Here is a 16,151-nt window from a genome sequence, read left to right as displayed (position 1 = left end):
AGAAGATCGCACCTTCAAATTGAGTCCATTCAATCGTATTAGCGAGCATGTACTACACTAAATTCTAAGGTCGTAAATTTCATAGCTTAAATTGAATTTCCATTCTTTAAAAATCAATATAACTAAAGTTATTTTTAATTTCGTTTATTTCGATGGCTTCTTTACAGCAGTCTGCAATATTTTTTTTGTGTTCCTTCAATCTGATAAGAGTAATCTCAATATGCTTTAAAAATAATATTTATTATAATTACATACATACAAAAAATTACTACCTACATTTATACATCAGGATAGTAGGTTTTTGCAAATTTTGATCTCCAACCAGTCCAATGTTTTTTCTTTGGTCGAAATTGTTTGGGTATGTACGGTGGCATGTGTTCGTTATACTTTCTATCTTCTAAAGGATTACAATCTAGTTCAAATGGCCTTAATCTTGCATCTAAAGGACGAGTTGGAAATTTCACTTTGTATATCCTTTCCCAATCATAGATTTCATATGGGAGCCTATGTCTGGGCCTTAAACAGATAATTAAATTAGGCCATACCATTTTAAAATATTTTTACAAAAGCATCAAACAAGAAGAATTTGAAATTAATGCAACCTCGCAGAGTCAGCTTTCAAATCTTACTAGAAGTGGATTTAAAAAGGTTTGCAACATGTTTTTTTTTGGAGGTGGACTCTTTAAAATTATTACATTTATTTAAAAACGTTGTGGAGATAAACTTTTAATTGCACAAAATCTTATGTAAACTTACCTATTGCTGTACATATGTCTAAACTGCTTATGCAACCAGACTCTTCGCTCTTTATCCTTAATATCTGCAACATATTTCTCTTCGGGGTGTAAATAAGGTTTAAACTCCAGCTCTTTTTCTCTGTTTTTAGGTTTGTTTAAATAAAATGAAAGCAACGAAGCCACTACATCATCATTCCATCCTGTCGAACATTGATAAATTATTAATTACCATTCTTTGAATCCCCTTTACGCCCTTTTAAAATTGAATTAATAAAAATACAAATAAATTAACTAAATCAAAAGCTTAGTTTCATTAGGTAACTGTTTATTTTGTTTTTCTTCGTAGACTGCCTCAAAAGTAATAATTCTGTTTTCTTACAAAGTGGACCTAACAACACATTTTAACAGTAAGTGCTGCTAAGCTCGTCGCATTCAACTTTTCCGTTCGGTTCTCATTTAGCTACTAAGTCCGTTCTTACTGCAACTCTCATTTTTTTTTCCAAATCATATTTTTACTTAATTTTAATTTTTACAGTAAGGGGGACAAAACATGGCTTCACGCAATAACTGCGAGTCTCTAAATAAAGCATTATTTTAAGCTTAGCGGCAATAAGACGTCTAAATATTTACCAATGAATTCATTTCCACGAATCTCTTCATACAATAATGATGTAGGCATGGTTACACATACATTAGCTCTATTGTTGTTCATACTATTTTGCGAATGAAGCGCTGTAGTATTTAACTGGTATAAAGAGAATGTAAACTGACGTCCATCAGTTATAATATTCTGTGATACAAAGGGATAAGTAACATCAGAAAATGTGGAAAAGCCTGAAAAATAACAATTATAATAATTTATGCGCAATATTATTCAAAATTATTTTAAATTTATATGTACTTTATTTACCTTGATAACTAGCTTGCCCATGCAACCATCCGTAAGAAGATAATATAACCTGGGCAAATAAACTTTCGACGTGCTCTTTATTTCCAAAATGTGGGGGTCTATCTACCAGATACCCTTGGCTATGGTAAGAAAGTAATCCAAATTCATTTTCATCCCCTGGCCAGTGTCCTTTAAGGGAAGAAAAAAATAATAATAAGCCTATTCGTGGAACTTAAATATATTAAAGCTTGTTGATGGTGGTAATCTTACAATGTAAACTATTTTGAAACATTTCGTTATTAAAAAATATTAAATTAATAAGTTTCTCACAATTTATTACATTTAAACTCCCAAGTTCTTGTATCACTAAACTAACTAACGAGTGATACATACAAGAGAGAAATAAGCGAAATATTGTTGTTCAATTCTTTCACAAGACCGTCACAAAAAATTCGTCCCTCCTTCTTTAACTTGGGCTTATCTAAGAGTAACACACATCTCCAATATTGCTGTGACCAAATTCATCGGCAAACCTATTATTGAATAGGCGCTAGAGGGCATTCTCTCTAAATAAGATCGCCTAAGCAGATAACACTGATATCATAAGCCGAAGTGAGGAATTGCATGCACAGAAAAAACTGCAACGATAAGGGGCCTATAATTATTTTCAGAAAAGCAAATATATGGCTTGCACGCCCGACCAACAGCCCTTCTATGATATATTTTTTTTAAAGAGTAACTTGAATGCATTTGTGGATAGTGTCCACAGTGTACATCAGGAATCGATAAAAGAATATTGACTACAAAACAAATTCTGCTTGGGGGTTTAGAGATACTACAAGTCAAGACTGATAGGGAAGCACTGTAATATCTTTCTGTACTAAAATTAAAAAAATTAAATAAAAAAGATGATAGTTTTTGTACCTTTTTGACCCGAGTATATTTCAATTTAAATTAACATATAACTCAATAATAATAATAATAACGAACCTGGTATCGAAGTGCCATTTCTTCTTTCAAATGGGATCCCATATTTTAAAAAAGGATCACTATTTTCTAAAGGTACAATCATTGTGCTTTGAGGTTGATTGTAACATGTTAAGTGTTGAGTTTCCAACTGAGGCAACGGTAGGCGATGTCTTAGTTGGACTACTGGAGTTCCAAAGTATTGTATCCAATGATCGACAAGCTCTGAACATTCTTCAGCATCTAGACCTTCATCTTGGCGCTCCTTATAAACAGCATCTGATGGGTTAAAAGAACCAACCTTCCAAAAGGCTTCCAACCTTGGTTCATAATCTACCTAAAAAAAAAAAAAAAAAAACTAAATAAATAAAAGAAACCGCACAAACTTTATTATTTAATTACGTACATCTACAATGATAAGTGGAGGCTTAAGTATAATTCTGGCGTACCACAGTGTCTAGAAGGTGTGAATGTTGTGATGAGAGAAATGACAGTAGAATACTGTTTATGGATTCGATTACATCATTTACCACAAAATCTTGTTCTTTTGGATGCTCGATTCTCCTAGAATAGAAAGTATTGAATCCCAATTTTCAATTTAAGTAAAACTACATCAGTTAAATTTGAACAGGAGTTGTTTGTGGAAGCATTTAGAGTCCAACAATAAAAAAAAAAATCTACTCACGTTTTCCCTTTAAGTTCAAATAGTATTGTTTCCTGTAAATATTTCTTTACATTCTGCGCAGCTTCTCTACACTCTTCAATATCAACATTTTGAACTTTACAAAACAATTCTTTGTTAACATCAACCAGATACGTTCTAGTTATAAATTTCACAAAAGGTAGAAACTGATATGGGTATACATGCTCTTTCAAAACCATACATTTCCACCCATAGTATTTATCCAAATTTAAGGCGAATAACTTTTCTTCAACGGTGTGCAATTCATTGTATTTTTTGTACTTGCTCTCTCTTTCCCTTCTCTTTACTTCTTTTAGAGAACCATCTAGTATAGGAGGATACTCCGGTATATTAATGTATTCATTGTTAGCAACAGAAGAAAATCTTCTATTAAAAGAACGAAACAACTTTAGATAAGCAGCCATTTACATTACCTCGCGCTAAAATAAAATTGTTTATTTACTAGTTTCGAATCTTGAAAGCAGGTTACTCTGTAAGTAACGAATTGCACTGAGTCGTTACTACAGCAGTGAATACTTAAATTGAGCTAAGAAGCTTTGCTCATATTAACAATTGGATGCCAAGTCAAGTAAAATGAAAATAAATTTAATTATTTTTTCTCTTTAAAACAAGCAAACTGTCGAAAGTGAATATTTGATTTAAAAGAATATTTAGTATATTTTACTATTATTTAATATGAAACATCTGCGAGAATTCTCCAAGTTGAATGAGATTAATTAATATATATTTATATATAAATTTATTTCATTTCTTGTAATATTTACCAATGCCTTTTTAATCTGTTCTACTTCGAGATTTCAGCTTGACTCACGATCGTCCATTTTGGACGCCATTGTGCAAAGAGTGATTCGGGGTGCGTTGTTTTCTATCGTGCAGGGACTATGGGTTCGCAGAAACCTGAAGTCAATTCTTCTAGTGTTACAAAATCTATTAGTAAACCTTATGGTAAAATTGAATTATCTTTAAATAATGTTTTACTACCCGATGATAAGTTGGTGAACACACCGTCTCGGCTGGATGGCATGGAACCAGACACGGAAACAGATTTAAGGGTTTTAGGCTGTGAATTAATACAAACTGCGGGTATTTTGTTGAAGCTTCCTCAGGTAATAATCAAATTAATCATATAATTATCTTTCTCATTCAGTCTTTACTAAAATGTTACTCAAGATAAAGTTGCTAATTGTGAATTAATGTTGATTATTTGCATATTAGGTAGCAATGGCAACAGGACAAGTTTTATTCCAAAGATTTTATTATTCCAAATCATTTGTAAGACATTCCATGGACACTACGGCCATGGCATGCGTATGCCTTGCTTCAAAAATTGAGGAAGCTCTTCGAAGAATTAGAGATGTTGTAAATGTTTTTCATCATATTCGTCAAGTAAACGCTCAGAAGTAAGTACTATCATTTATGATTAATGGGATTCCTTAGAACGACAGCCATTGCAAGTTGTTTTTGAAATATTTACAATCTGAGTAGTTTGTCATAGATAGAACTTAACTTCCTTCGTTGCTATCGAAAATGGTTTAAAAAAAAAAAAATGTGCATTCGTTCTTTGGATATTTTCGTATAACTATTTGAATTTCAGCTTTGTTTTGTTACCATCATTTATAACAACGGAAAGGTACGAGATTTTGGAAAATTATAGTTTTTTCAGGCAATAATTTTGGTAATGAAGCACAGGTGTTGATAATTTAGTTTCTTTTTCTAAAAATATGTAACCAAGCCGCCTTTATCTATAGGTTTTACGTGTTTTCTTTACTGTTACATTACATTGTCACTGTTATTGGCTCATTTTTATTTTATTTTTTTTATTTTTGTGTTATTCTACTTTATTGTCTTCATTTCTCTTAATTTGTTTCATTGACTAGATTCTGTTGTTCAAACAAATCTAATGTGTATGAAGACAGTAAAGAACATGTTACTATATTTTAAGAAAAGCATTGATCTTTTGCTCAAATATTTTTTTGCGGTTCCGTTCGCAGATGGTATGACAGCGTGACAAAGGGCGAGTGACTGGCAAGCAGCCATGTTGGTCGGCGACCGTTCACCCTAAAACCACGTTGTCACCTTCCCTATTTATAACAAGCATAGAGGGTCGCATGATGGTATTTAATTATTTGCGACAATCTACAAAATATTATCTTTCTCAGGACAGAGTCCTAATGCTTTGAAAGATTGAAAAATATGGCAGTGGATAAAAGCTTTATTAGATCCAGCGGTACTATTTAGATACATAACAATTGAATTAATTGTATTTTATATTTCTCCTTTTCTTTGTTTTTATGACTAGTATAATATCTATCGTGAACTGAGGTTTTAAAAAATACTTTGGATCATGGAAACCCAAAGGGTGGTGGTACGTATCGTAAGTTTTGTTTACTTAGTTGGATATATGAATTTATATTAAGTCTATTACTGGAAAAGGCAATTGGAAGCCTCTAAAGATAAGAAGATTTTTTTTTTTTAATATCTTCATTTTCATTGGTATGTACCTATAACCAAGTCTTCCGTAGCTTCCGCCAGGAATTAAATCCAGGTTATTTTGGATGAGACAAGATATCAAAATCGGATGGTGCAACAGATACAAAGAAATGTGTTTAATGACATAATTATGACACTTGAATATGAAAATGTTCTTGAAGAAAACTAATTGAACGTAATACGGTTGTTTGAGTGCCAAGTGGTCAACGAAGATAGTGCTATAGTGCAGTGTTTTATCAAAATAAGATAACCGGCGAAGTCCTAGTGAAGAGGAAAAACTAGAAAAGTTGGTAAGCATTCATTAATGATGGGCATATTATTCCGTTCGTTATTTTGGAACTAATTTAAGGCTGTTGCAGGCATTGCTGAAAATAATTTTTTTCAGAATGTGAATTTCTTTGATTTGATGATCCCTTGGAATAATATTGTATGCACTGCGTGATAACAGTATGAAATTCTTATATAATTTAGAATATATATAATGGAAAACTGGACATGTAAGTATCCATTGTAAGAAGAAACTAATAGTGATTTGAAGCCCAAATTCTAGAAAAGTTGCATAGAAAATTTCTGATTGGGCTTTCACAAGTAAATGGTCCAAGATGGTTTGACAAGGTTAAAAATAGATCTAAGCTGAATTATGTAGAATTACTATTGTTATAATGTTGGGAATGGTCAACTCAATTTTTAGGACATAAAGCATTTTGTATATTCTTTCTGTATTTTTGTAATGTGTTCAGTCTTTTCAGACTGAGAACATGATAATTTTTTAAAAATGTTGACTAGGTTTAAACCAAATTTTCCGAACTTTGAGAAACATGAATGTTTGTTATATGTATTTTAACTGCAATAATTGCTTTCTCATTGTATTTGGTTAGATAGGATTTTATTTCATACAATTAATACGATTGTGAGATAGTTCCTATACAATTTTCTTATACAAGAAGTATTTCATTTAGTACCTAACTATATAAGTTTGGAATCTTGTTTTGAATAGTTCCAATTCAAGTTCTTACAGTATCTCGTTTGTACCTAATTATAAGTTTGGTATCCTATTTTGAAGTGTTATCTGGGAAGAAATTATTTCAGTTGGTTGCACGGTGGTAGGTAAGGCTCACGCTACTCCTATTTTTTTTTTTTTTTTTTTTTTTTTTTTATCTAGAGGAACCTCAGTAGTCGGCATTGTGTTCAGCTTGCATCAGGGCGCCTTCTATTTTTATATCAGTTTTCTGCTATCTGTTGATATTGAAATTATTTTTTAAAACTTGCAGATTTGAGAGAAAAAGTTGCATCCATGTTCCATTTTTATGAGAAGTTGAATGTTAGCTTTTTGAATTTGGTTTAAAGTACTTAGAACCTAGTTGGTTTTAGGGCATAGGTATGTGAACAGGGATTTCATATTTTTTGGTTTGGTGGTCATCAGGGGATCCCTTAATCACTTTCAAGTTCATCAGTAAGCGTTGATGTTTTTTTTTTATTTTAGCCTTTAAATTATTATTATTATTTTTTTTTTATTAATGAAATATCCATTTTAATTTTGTTTTTCTATTCAGTGGATTGTGCGGTTTTGTATGGTTAAAATGTTATGAAATTGAATGTATTTTGCTAAAAATTAAAATTTGAGAAAGTGCGACGTTTTTAGTTTTCATTTTTTCTGCAGTTTTAATTGTAAGAAAGTGCTATGGTATTTTTTTATTTATTTTTTTAATGTATAAGGAAAATTCGATGTGTTACGAAATTCTTCTAAAAGAGTGTGAAGCTTTGTCACGCTAAAGTGGTATGCAGTATCTTGTCAGGTACGTAATTGAATTCTTACCGTGATTATTAGTGGAAATCAGCATCTTGCCGGGAAACGAAATTAATTCTCAATGGTTGTATATGTTTTGACATTCTCATGACACGAAAATAGTTCATAGGTTTCAGACTAAGGATAGTGGGGGATCAGAATGGAAGATAAAAAAAATCGTGTATTTCAACCTAACCATTCTGTTTTTAATTAAAATTTGTTTCTAATTATAATATTGAGAAAGATCAATGCTTAATCGTGATAAAAGTTTTCATATTGATGAAATTTCTGTAATTTGAAGACAGTGGATTTATCTTTACTATAACATTTTTTGATATGAATCTTATTTCTTTCTGAAGTGGTTTGTGTATTCAAAACAAAAATGGTCTGTAACTGAATATTTGTAAATACCATTTGAGCCAATAACATTGCTTTCAAAACCAATAGATATTGTAAATGAATATTTGCCCTACAGACCTATAACTCCTATGGTTTTGGATCAGCACTACATAGCTCTGAAAACTCAAGTTATTAAGGCAGAGAGACGGGTTCTTAAAGAGCTGGGATTTTGTGTCCACGTTAAACATCCGCATAAGGTAATTTATTTAATGATAATTGATATGAAATATCAAATAAGCTTTTTTTTTACAAAAGTTTATATTTTGTTTTAGTTAATTGTGATGTACCTTCAAGTTCTTGGATTTGAAAGAAACAAAAATTTTATGCAGCTATCTTGGTGAGTATTTCTTTCAATTATTGTAAAATTAAATTTGGTAATTGGTAAATTCATGTGCCAGATTACTCAAAACAATGAGGGGCGTAGCTTATATGTTTCTCTGATTTATTATGCTACAAAGTTTGGCCACATGGCTATATAGATGAATTGTGGAATAATATAAATTGTGAAGTCTAATTATAAATAGGGATTATCGTGACCTATAATTTAGTCCTACTTTTGGTATTTACAGTATGGTCTATTAAATACTTGCTGAGACTGTCTTTGACTAAGAAGTTTGAAATGGATATAAAAATTTGAAATTTTGTAAGAAGTGTCTATGGATAAAGAAATAAATTGTTATTGTAATATCAAATAATTCAATTGGTTACAAAATATGAAAATATAAACTAAAATATTAAAAATAATGCTTTCAAATGTGAAAAAATGAGTTTATGAATTTGAACCTAATTTTTACAGGAATTATATGAATGACGCATTAAGAAGCGATGTGTTTATGCGTTACGATCCTGAGACTGTAGCCTGCGCATGTATTTATCTTAGTGCACGTTATATGGGCATATGCCTTCCAAAACAACCAGCATGGTACGAACTTTTTAAAGTATCAGAAACTCAAATTCTGGACGTATGTCGTCGAATATTACTGCTTTATAAAAGGGCAAAAGTGAGTACTATTTAATTACAATTTACTGCTTTATTGTTAATGCTATCTCTTTATTACTTTTTTTCTCATGTTTGAGCTTTATTAGTTTATTATTGTATAATAAATATAATATAATTATATCACATTGTTTTGGAAATATTTTCTGAAGTAGTTCATCAAGACATTTAGCATTTTATAATTCACGTATCTTTTTTCTAATTTCATTAATATTATCTCATTATACTTTTAGGTAAATGCAGATGAATTAGAAAAGAAAGTAGAAGAACTCAAGAAACTATATCAAGAATCAAAATTGAAGTCCCGGGGGCGAGTGTCAGGAACCAATACACCAAATAGTTCAAATTCACCTAGGTAATAAAATCTAATGTTTAACCAAATAGTTTCAATAATGATATTTATTAGGCACTTCTCAAATATTAATTTTTTTCTGCAACTGCGTTAAATTGCATCTCAAATTGTAAGAGCCTAAAAGCACTTGAAATAATACGAATACCGGGACTCTTATACTTTTTCTGCTGTTTCTTGAATTACAAGTTTTCAAATGACATCAATTCTGTTCTGGAGCAATACATATAACAGAACTGCAATAATATTTATATCTTGCTTAGATAATTTTCAAAATGTTTAAAGAACTGTCACATTCAAAAGAATAATTTAGTTCATACGTTTGAAGATTAATTGTCACGGTTGCAGAAAGAATATTGTATTATAATTTACAGTATGTTTCACTAAGCTTAATTTTAATATAGCAGGAACAACCATAGTGAAAAGAATAGAAGTGAAAGCCGTTCAAGATCAAATAGTAGGAGTCCAAGGAAACGATCCAAAGCTCACAGGTATTTCACCATATCTTTGTAGAATGTAGATTATAATTGTGAACTTAAGTTTGTATTCTTCCAAATAGATGAAATAGTTCGGTGGCATTAGATGTAAAAGTTCTTTGAACTTTGTCAATTTGAAGGACTTGGTCAAAAAGTGCAATACAAATTTTGCTAAGTGCAGATTAGATTTCTGTTTTGTAACCTGCACACATCCATCTGGCATTGTTCTTGTACCACTATAATTCCCAAGCTTTACCATTCTATCTACTGCCCTTTAGTTCCTGATATTGAAGCAAAACTTTTCGTGATACTTTGTTAATTAAGGAATGTTTTTACCCCATTAGTTTCAAAATAAGATGCTTCATCTTCAACGGATTACAAAAAAAAGTTTAATGTCTTAGATTGGAGTCACAAAATTAAGTACTAGAATGTTTATTTGCATACTATTTTTAAAATCAAACTAATGTTGACTATTATTTACGTCGTTATTTTTTTTATTTTAAGAACCTAAGCTGTTGATCGCTACCAAGCCAGGTGTACTTAATCATATTTTGCGTGAATTATTTAAAAAGTGTCTTTCTTTATTACATAGTTTTCAAATCGCCTTTGAAATTACCTTATTAATTTCGAATTTTTCTTTAAATGGACCAATTTAAAATCGTAAGTTTTTTTTTATTAGTTTATTAAATTATTTTCGGCGAATGCAAAGGTCAATCAATACCTGAAAATTATTGAATAGACGGGGCGTCCAAGCCTATTCGAACTTTAGGTGTTTTTATTGACCTTTCAAATCTCAAAATTCTTCTTTTTTAATACAATAACATTGTTTCGATTGTTGCCAACTATTTTCAAATTCCTAACCTCGTAATATCTGAAGAAAAAACTGGGAAAGGATATTTTGGTTTAAAACCTCAAAGTAGTACCAATAAAACTGATTTCGCTTTTGATATTAAAGTATCTGTCACTCATGTGATGAAAAAATAAACAGTTCCTTCCCCAAAATGTCCATGATTTCGGTTTGTCCATTAGCACAAACATATGTGGCAATCAACATAATTGTTAGGTTCTCATAGAAATCTGGATCGCAAATCCAATTGTTTAATTTTTTCTTCAGTGCATTGATTAATTTCGCACAAAGTTATAGAAGTTGTTCGTGTGAATAACAGTTTATGTAAACTAATTATCAAGCACTGTTTTTTTTTCTTTTGAGAGGATTGAGTTCCTAATTGGTGGGGTTTTATAAGTTGATTGTGTAGAATGTATAGAGGTAAAATTTCTTATTCCACAAATGTACCATATAATAAAGTCCGCGTTACCTTAAAGGTATCAATTTTATATAGTAATTACTAACAAATCTTTTAGTTCTTACATATTGAGCTTATTTTGACTGTAATTTTGTAGTCGTGGACGCTCCAGGTCTGCAGAAAGGAGGAGTAAAAAACATAGAAGAAGAAGTTATTCGCAAAGTCCTTCTCCACCACGACACAATAGAAAACATTCAAGGTAATTAACTTTTTAAACATTCATTACAAAAGTAATTGGAACTTTTAAATGTTACTACATGTATTCATGTTCCCAAATGTATGAATTATTGTTGATCTTCAGTTTCCTTGTTATAATTACCAAACAATTTTAAATGAAAATAAGCGTGTGGTGTATTTTTCACTATTGACCAGAGTGTCTTAAAATGAATTTAGGTACCATTAAAGTATTTCTCTTGTGTAGGATAGATGAACTGAAACTTCATAATAATTTAAGGAATTATCACTGAAATACTTTTCAATTTTAGTAACGTATTTTTGGTTTTTAATACTTTTTTTTTTTAATTACAGAGAGAGGTCGAAATATCGTTCAAGATCAAGAAGTCCGGGTACCCGTTCAGGTAGTTATGATAAATATTATACAAGTTCTGAGAAAAAATCAAGATCAAAACATAGAGAATACGAGGATGTAAGAATACGTAGCCGACATTGAGTATTTATATGAAAACATATTTTTTCAAAACTGAAAACTGATCAGTTGGCATACAATTTTAATTGTATTTCGGAAAAAATTCATTTATATACAAATGCAAACAAAACAAAAGAAGTAATTTTCTACTAGATATTGTTACGAATTTTTTGTACATATACTTGTAAATATGTGTAACAGTAAACCAAACAAATGTACACTATTTGTAATTAAAATAATTTAAGTTTTTCTTCTTTTTTCTTTGTAAATTGGATTGTTCTATTCCGTCTGTCCCTAGGCGCCGAAAATATATTATTTTTGATAACTTCTTGCCGGAATTATCTGGTTTCATGGTTTATTAAAACTCTTTCAGGTTTGTATTTCAAACTATTTCTTTGAGATACATTCTGTGTACATTAAGTATTCAAAGAAAGGGTATAATAACTGTATGAAGAGAGGTAATAGAGTTAGTCTTATGCTTTTAGATTGGCTATGTATGTTAACGTAATGAATCATGTTTAAGCCTATCTATGGAAGTCTAAGCTTAACTTCGTTACTTTTCCTTCTTTTATTCCTGATAATTAAATAATAAATTTTGAACAGCTAATATTACTTGTGATGAAACATTACAATCCGTTTAATAAAGATATTATTCATGAAAGTTCAAATCCGTTAAATATTTTAATTAATTTAAAGTGATGCCTTAAACTTAAACTTTTATTATCTTATTTATATTAAAATACATAAAAAAAAAACAACTAAAGTTTGATAATTAGTAGTCTGTGATTGATTTTGCCCTGCTATGTTAGGATAAGCGTTGGCTGTGGTGTAAGGCAAAACAGTAAATAACTAAAGAAACATAGAGGAAAAAGTGATACACAAAGAAATAAGATAATCTGTACCTAAAGAAAAATGTTGAGATCGAAATAGCTGCTTGAGTATAGATTTGACGAATGAATACGCTTCTAATTCTTCTGAACTCGCTGCTCGAGGAAAAAGAACTGGACTCAAATGCAAGGTTGGTGTAAAAGATTTACTTTTATCGACAAGTATTGTTATTATTTTGATATTTGATTTTTAATTAAAATTTATTTCTCATCGTTTATAGTTTTTAAAAATCTAACTAACATTAAATCGTCAACTACACAGAGGAAAGATAAGTCGCGAAATTTTTAATTTTACTTTAAGCAAAAAGTAATTTATGCCTAAAATAAAATCTGATAAACAGAACTACCTTTTTTTGTTGCCATACCGTATTCTCTTATGATAAAACCGGTATCTTAAATATGGTACTTTTAGAGCTACCCAAAAATAGTGGTTTATGACTAAATAAATCAAAAATTAGTCACGAAGTTCGCATACCCAAGAGAAATCTCAGGAGCTCTTACGATAAAATATTGAAAATAACATTCCATTCGTACCCTTTCTTCTTCAACTTAACCTAGTGCTACATTTAGTTCCTTCAGAAAGTAGAATCTGAAATGTGATCTTTAGAAGAAGGCTTAGTTACACTTGGTTCTGCAAAAGCCTTTAGATTAAAAATTAATTAAATTAGATTTAGTAAGACTGTAGAAAAACTACAGCTGTTGGACATAAAACAAGTCTGCTAGATCTCTTCAGAAATTTAATCAGCAAACTAAATTCAGCTATCTTGATATCTCCTTTATTTCATCAATCCAACGTAATCTTTGTTGCTGTCTTGTGTTAGTGATCATACTTACTGATTTTAAAAAAGAATAATTCCTGGATACCTGCTTCGTCCTGAATTCTCTGCAATATTTAGGATGGCTTCTGGACTTTCAAAAATTTTCAGAATTAAAATTGTTTTGGAGAAACACCTTTACTTTTTGACTGTACCTCACCTTAAAATGAGATTGGCAGAGGAGAGAAACGTGAATTATTTTATCAAATTGGAATTAAGTGCGTTTACTTGAAGTTATTCATAGCTTCTACTCTACACAGATTCTTCTGAAGTGGTGAACATTCTAATGAGTGACTACACTAAGAGAGTAAAAATTTTTTAAAATTTTGGGTAAAGTGGATTCTATGGTTTGAATGAAAGTTAAAGATAGCTTGTTTAAATATTCCATAAGAACCTCGTTGGCTTTGTACCTTTTTCTGTTCGGAATCTTTTTAAATCCGAATTTGCTTTATTTAACACTAATTTTGATGTCCATCCCTCTTATAAATAAAAGTAAAGTAATCGCCTATTTTTTCAGGCGGGGCTTAACGTCCAACTACCAATTAGGTGTCGTGGACGGAGGCGAATAGCAAACGTTCTTTACTGTAAATTTCTTTTATTAACCATTAAATAAAATCCAAGGCCTAAAGACCGGGAATCGAACCCAGTACCACAATGCATATTAGCTTTGCAGGTCTCGCCTCTAACCGCTTGGCTACCGTGGCGCCTCCTCTTATAAATATAGATGACCATTGGTATTACTCTTTCTGCACTACGATTTGCGCATCACTTTATTTTATGTAAGTACAAAATAACGAATAATATGTATGTAAACACGAATTATTTTTTTTGTTTTCTATTATACTCATATAAAAGAGGTTGTTTAAAAGCATAAAACAAAATGTTTTATTTTCAAAAATTTATTCATAAAACTTATGTTTGGCTACATGGATATATTGCCATTTGCAGAAAAGTGCAAAGCTGTGCGAAATGGGCGGCTCAAGAAAATCAGGTCCTAGGAACCTGTTAATAAAAAAATTATTCTTAGTAATGCGAAGCAATTCGATAAAATTATGCAGGCAGTACGCGCATAGGTACACACAAAATTGGTACTTTAGAGGAAATCCCCCCCAAAAAGAAGAAGAATGTATAAATCCTTTGGTTTATAAGGTAAACGCAAAATCAAAAGAAAGCAAGAAAATACCCGTTTCTTACACCATTTTCATCAAACACCGGATTATGCATCCCTTGAAGCCCTTGCTTTTAGATGACATGAACTAACTTTATCAGTTTTAATATTTAAAAAGTAGCCTATCCACCTTCTCTCAGAAATGACAATCCGATTTTCTTTGAAAATTATTTCAGTAATAGCACTATACGTTTGCAATTATAGTTCATTATTATACATTTTTACAACAAAAAAATAGTTCTGATGTGGTAATTCCAGTTAAAAGAATTTCATCGTTGAATTAGTTTTAGTCAGATACCTCGGAAATGAAATAATGTAATGTCAGTACTTATCGTCATTTTTAATTTTTGACTGGAGTATTCTCGTACAAATACTAAAACTCACTTTTGAACGTGTAATTATGGTGAAAACTCGAAATTGAAAACATGACACAATCGCAATATTTATTTTTGGAGTTTAGAGTGAAAGAGAGACCATAATTAAATCTCAAAGTGTCTGCATAGTCCATCAAACACTATTATACGTAACTGTTTCAAAAACTGTTGATTTTATGTGATATTTAAAGAAATAATTTTCTTAAATGAACCCAATAGAAGCGTTAATTTTACTTCACAAGGTCCTGGCTGTATGGAACGCAATGGCAATGGAAATGAAAGAAAAAAGGGGGAAAAAGTATTGAAAAAAAAGTACTGTACTTTTAAAGTATTGAAAGTACCGTTGATAAAATTTTTTAAATTACTGTAATTTTTTTCTATTAATTGATTTACTTTACTGCAGTATATTTCTGCAATAAGTGAAGCTGATACATACAAGATAACATTAGATAGGTACATGAATAGCATGAGGGGACAATTTACCCATTGGTGAAACTCCCGAATTACTATAATTAAATTTAAAAAATACGGATTTCAATGAATTATATAAATAGTACATTGCATTTTGCACACATTTTACCAATATACACTCAATCTTAAACCTGAGTAATATGCTTTTTCTTGTTTTCAGGAGTTTTGATGATCAAATGATTCACTCCATCAGCGTTATTTCATCAGGAGTTTTGTTAGTACGCACGGCAGTTGGGGGGGTATTGGAGGCTTCCCTTCGCTTTTTGGTAATATGACATTACAATCCTATATTCTAACCTAGTTAATTATTACAGTCTTTTCTGTACAAAACCTAAGAATCGTGATAGCACATATCGCTCAGCCATGACTTTTAATGGCCGACATCAATTTTTCTTTTTTATTCCATTGTGATATTTCAATCTCCTCTATTTTCAACCAGTCTCGTTTCCATAGACAAAATATTTTTGTATTTTCTTTCATTTGGCTGTTTCATTCCCTAGTCTTTATTTTTTTAATATCTGCATTGGCAAGAAGTGTTTTGAATTAAATTGTCCGGCATTTCCTCAATTTCGTCTGCTCAATCTTCATCTGTTAGGACACATAGATTTAGGGGAGTTGTAAATATTTTAGACCGAATCATCTGTTCGGGATTAGTTACTAAATCTGATCGGAATGGTTTTTGCTTAAGCTATAC

General features: G+C 30.8%; 2 protein-coding genes across 3 annotated transcripts; one reads left to right on the top strand and one right to left on the bottom strand.

The window, feature by feature from the left end:
• Nucleotides 1-219: 219 nt before the first annotated feature.
• On the bottom strand, nt 220-3,963 carry mRpS30 (mitochondrial ribosomal protein S30). Its single transcript, XM_074122270.1, has 7 exons — nt 3,278-3,963; nt 3,042-3,156; nt 2,617-2,929; nt 1,648-1,815; nt 1,368-1,571; nt 757-937; nt 220-516 (listed from the first exon to the last, which is right to left on the bottom strand). The coding sequence occupies exons 1-7, from the start codon at nt 3,697-3,699 to the stop codon at nt 279-281; spliced, it is 1,641 nt and encodes a 546-aa protein (XP_073978371.1). The 5' UTR covers nt 3,700-3,963; the 3' UTR covers nt 220-278.
• Nucleotides 3,964-4,104: 141 nt separating this feature from the next.
• On the top strand, nt 4,105-11,992 carry LOC141451134 (cyclin-L2). Of its 2 annotated transcripts, none has more exons than XM_074122277.1 (9): nt 4,105-4,401; nt 4,511-4,695; nt 8,047-8,167; nt 8,243-8,307; nt 8,767-8,971; nt 9,201-9,322; nt 9,724-9,807; nt 11,194-11,295; nt 11,625-11,992. In XM_074122277.1, exons 1-9 carry the CDS (start codon nt 4,177-4,179, stop codon nt 11,764-11,766), a joined length of 1,251 nt encoding a protein of 416 aa, XP_073978378.1. In that variant the 5' UTR covers nt 4,105-4,176; the 3' UTR covers nt 11,767-11,992. The 2 variants fall into 2 exon arrangements, with proteins under 2 accessions (XP_073978378.1, XP_073978377.1); XM_074122276.1 differs by having other exon boundaries at nt 9,721-9,807.
• Nucleotides 11,993-16,151: the final 4,159 nt, after the last annotated feature.

The sequence above is a fragment of the Rhodnius prolixus genome, unplaced genomic scaffold, assembly GCF_049639745.1.
Source record: "Rhodnius prolixus isolate KJV_2025 unplaced genomic scaffold, Rpr scaffold_8, whole genome shotgun sequence".
NCBI classification, from domain to species: Eukaryota; Metazoa; Arthropoda; class Insecta; order Hemiptera; family Reduviidae; genus Rhodnius; species Rhodnius prolixus.
The sequence above is the reverse complement of the archived record's forward strand: the minus strand, read 5'-3'. Positions and strand labels throughout refer to the sequence as shown.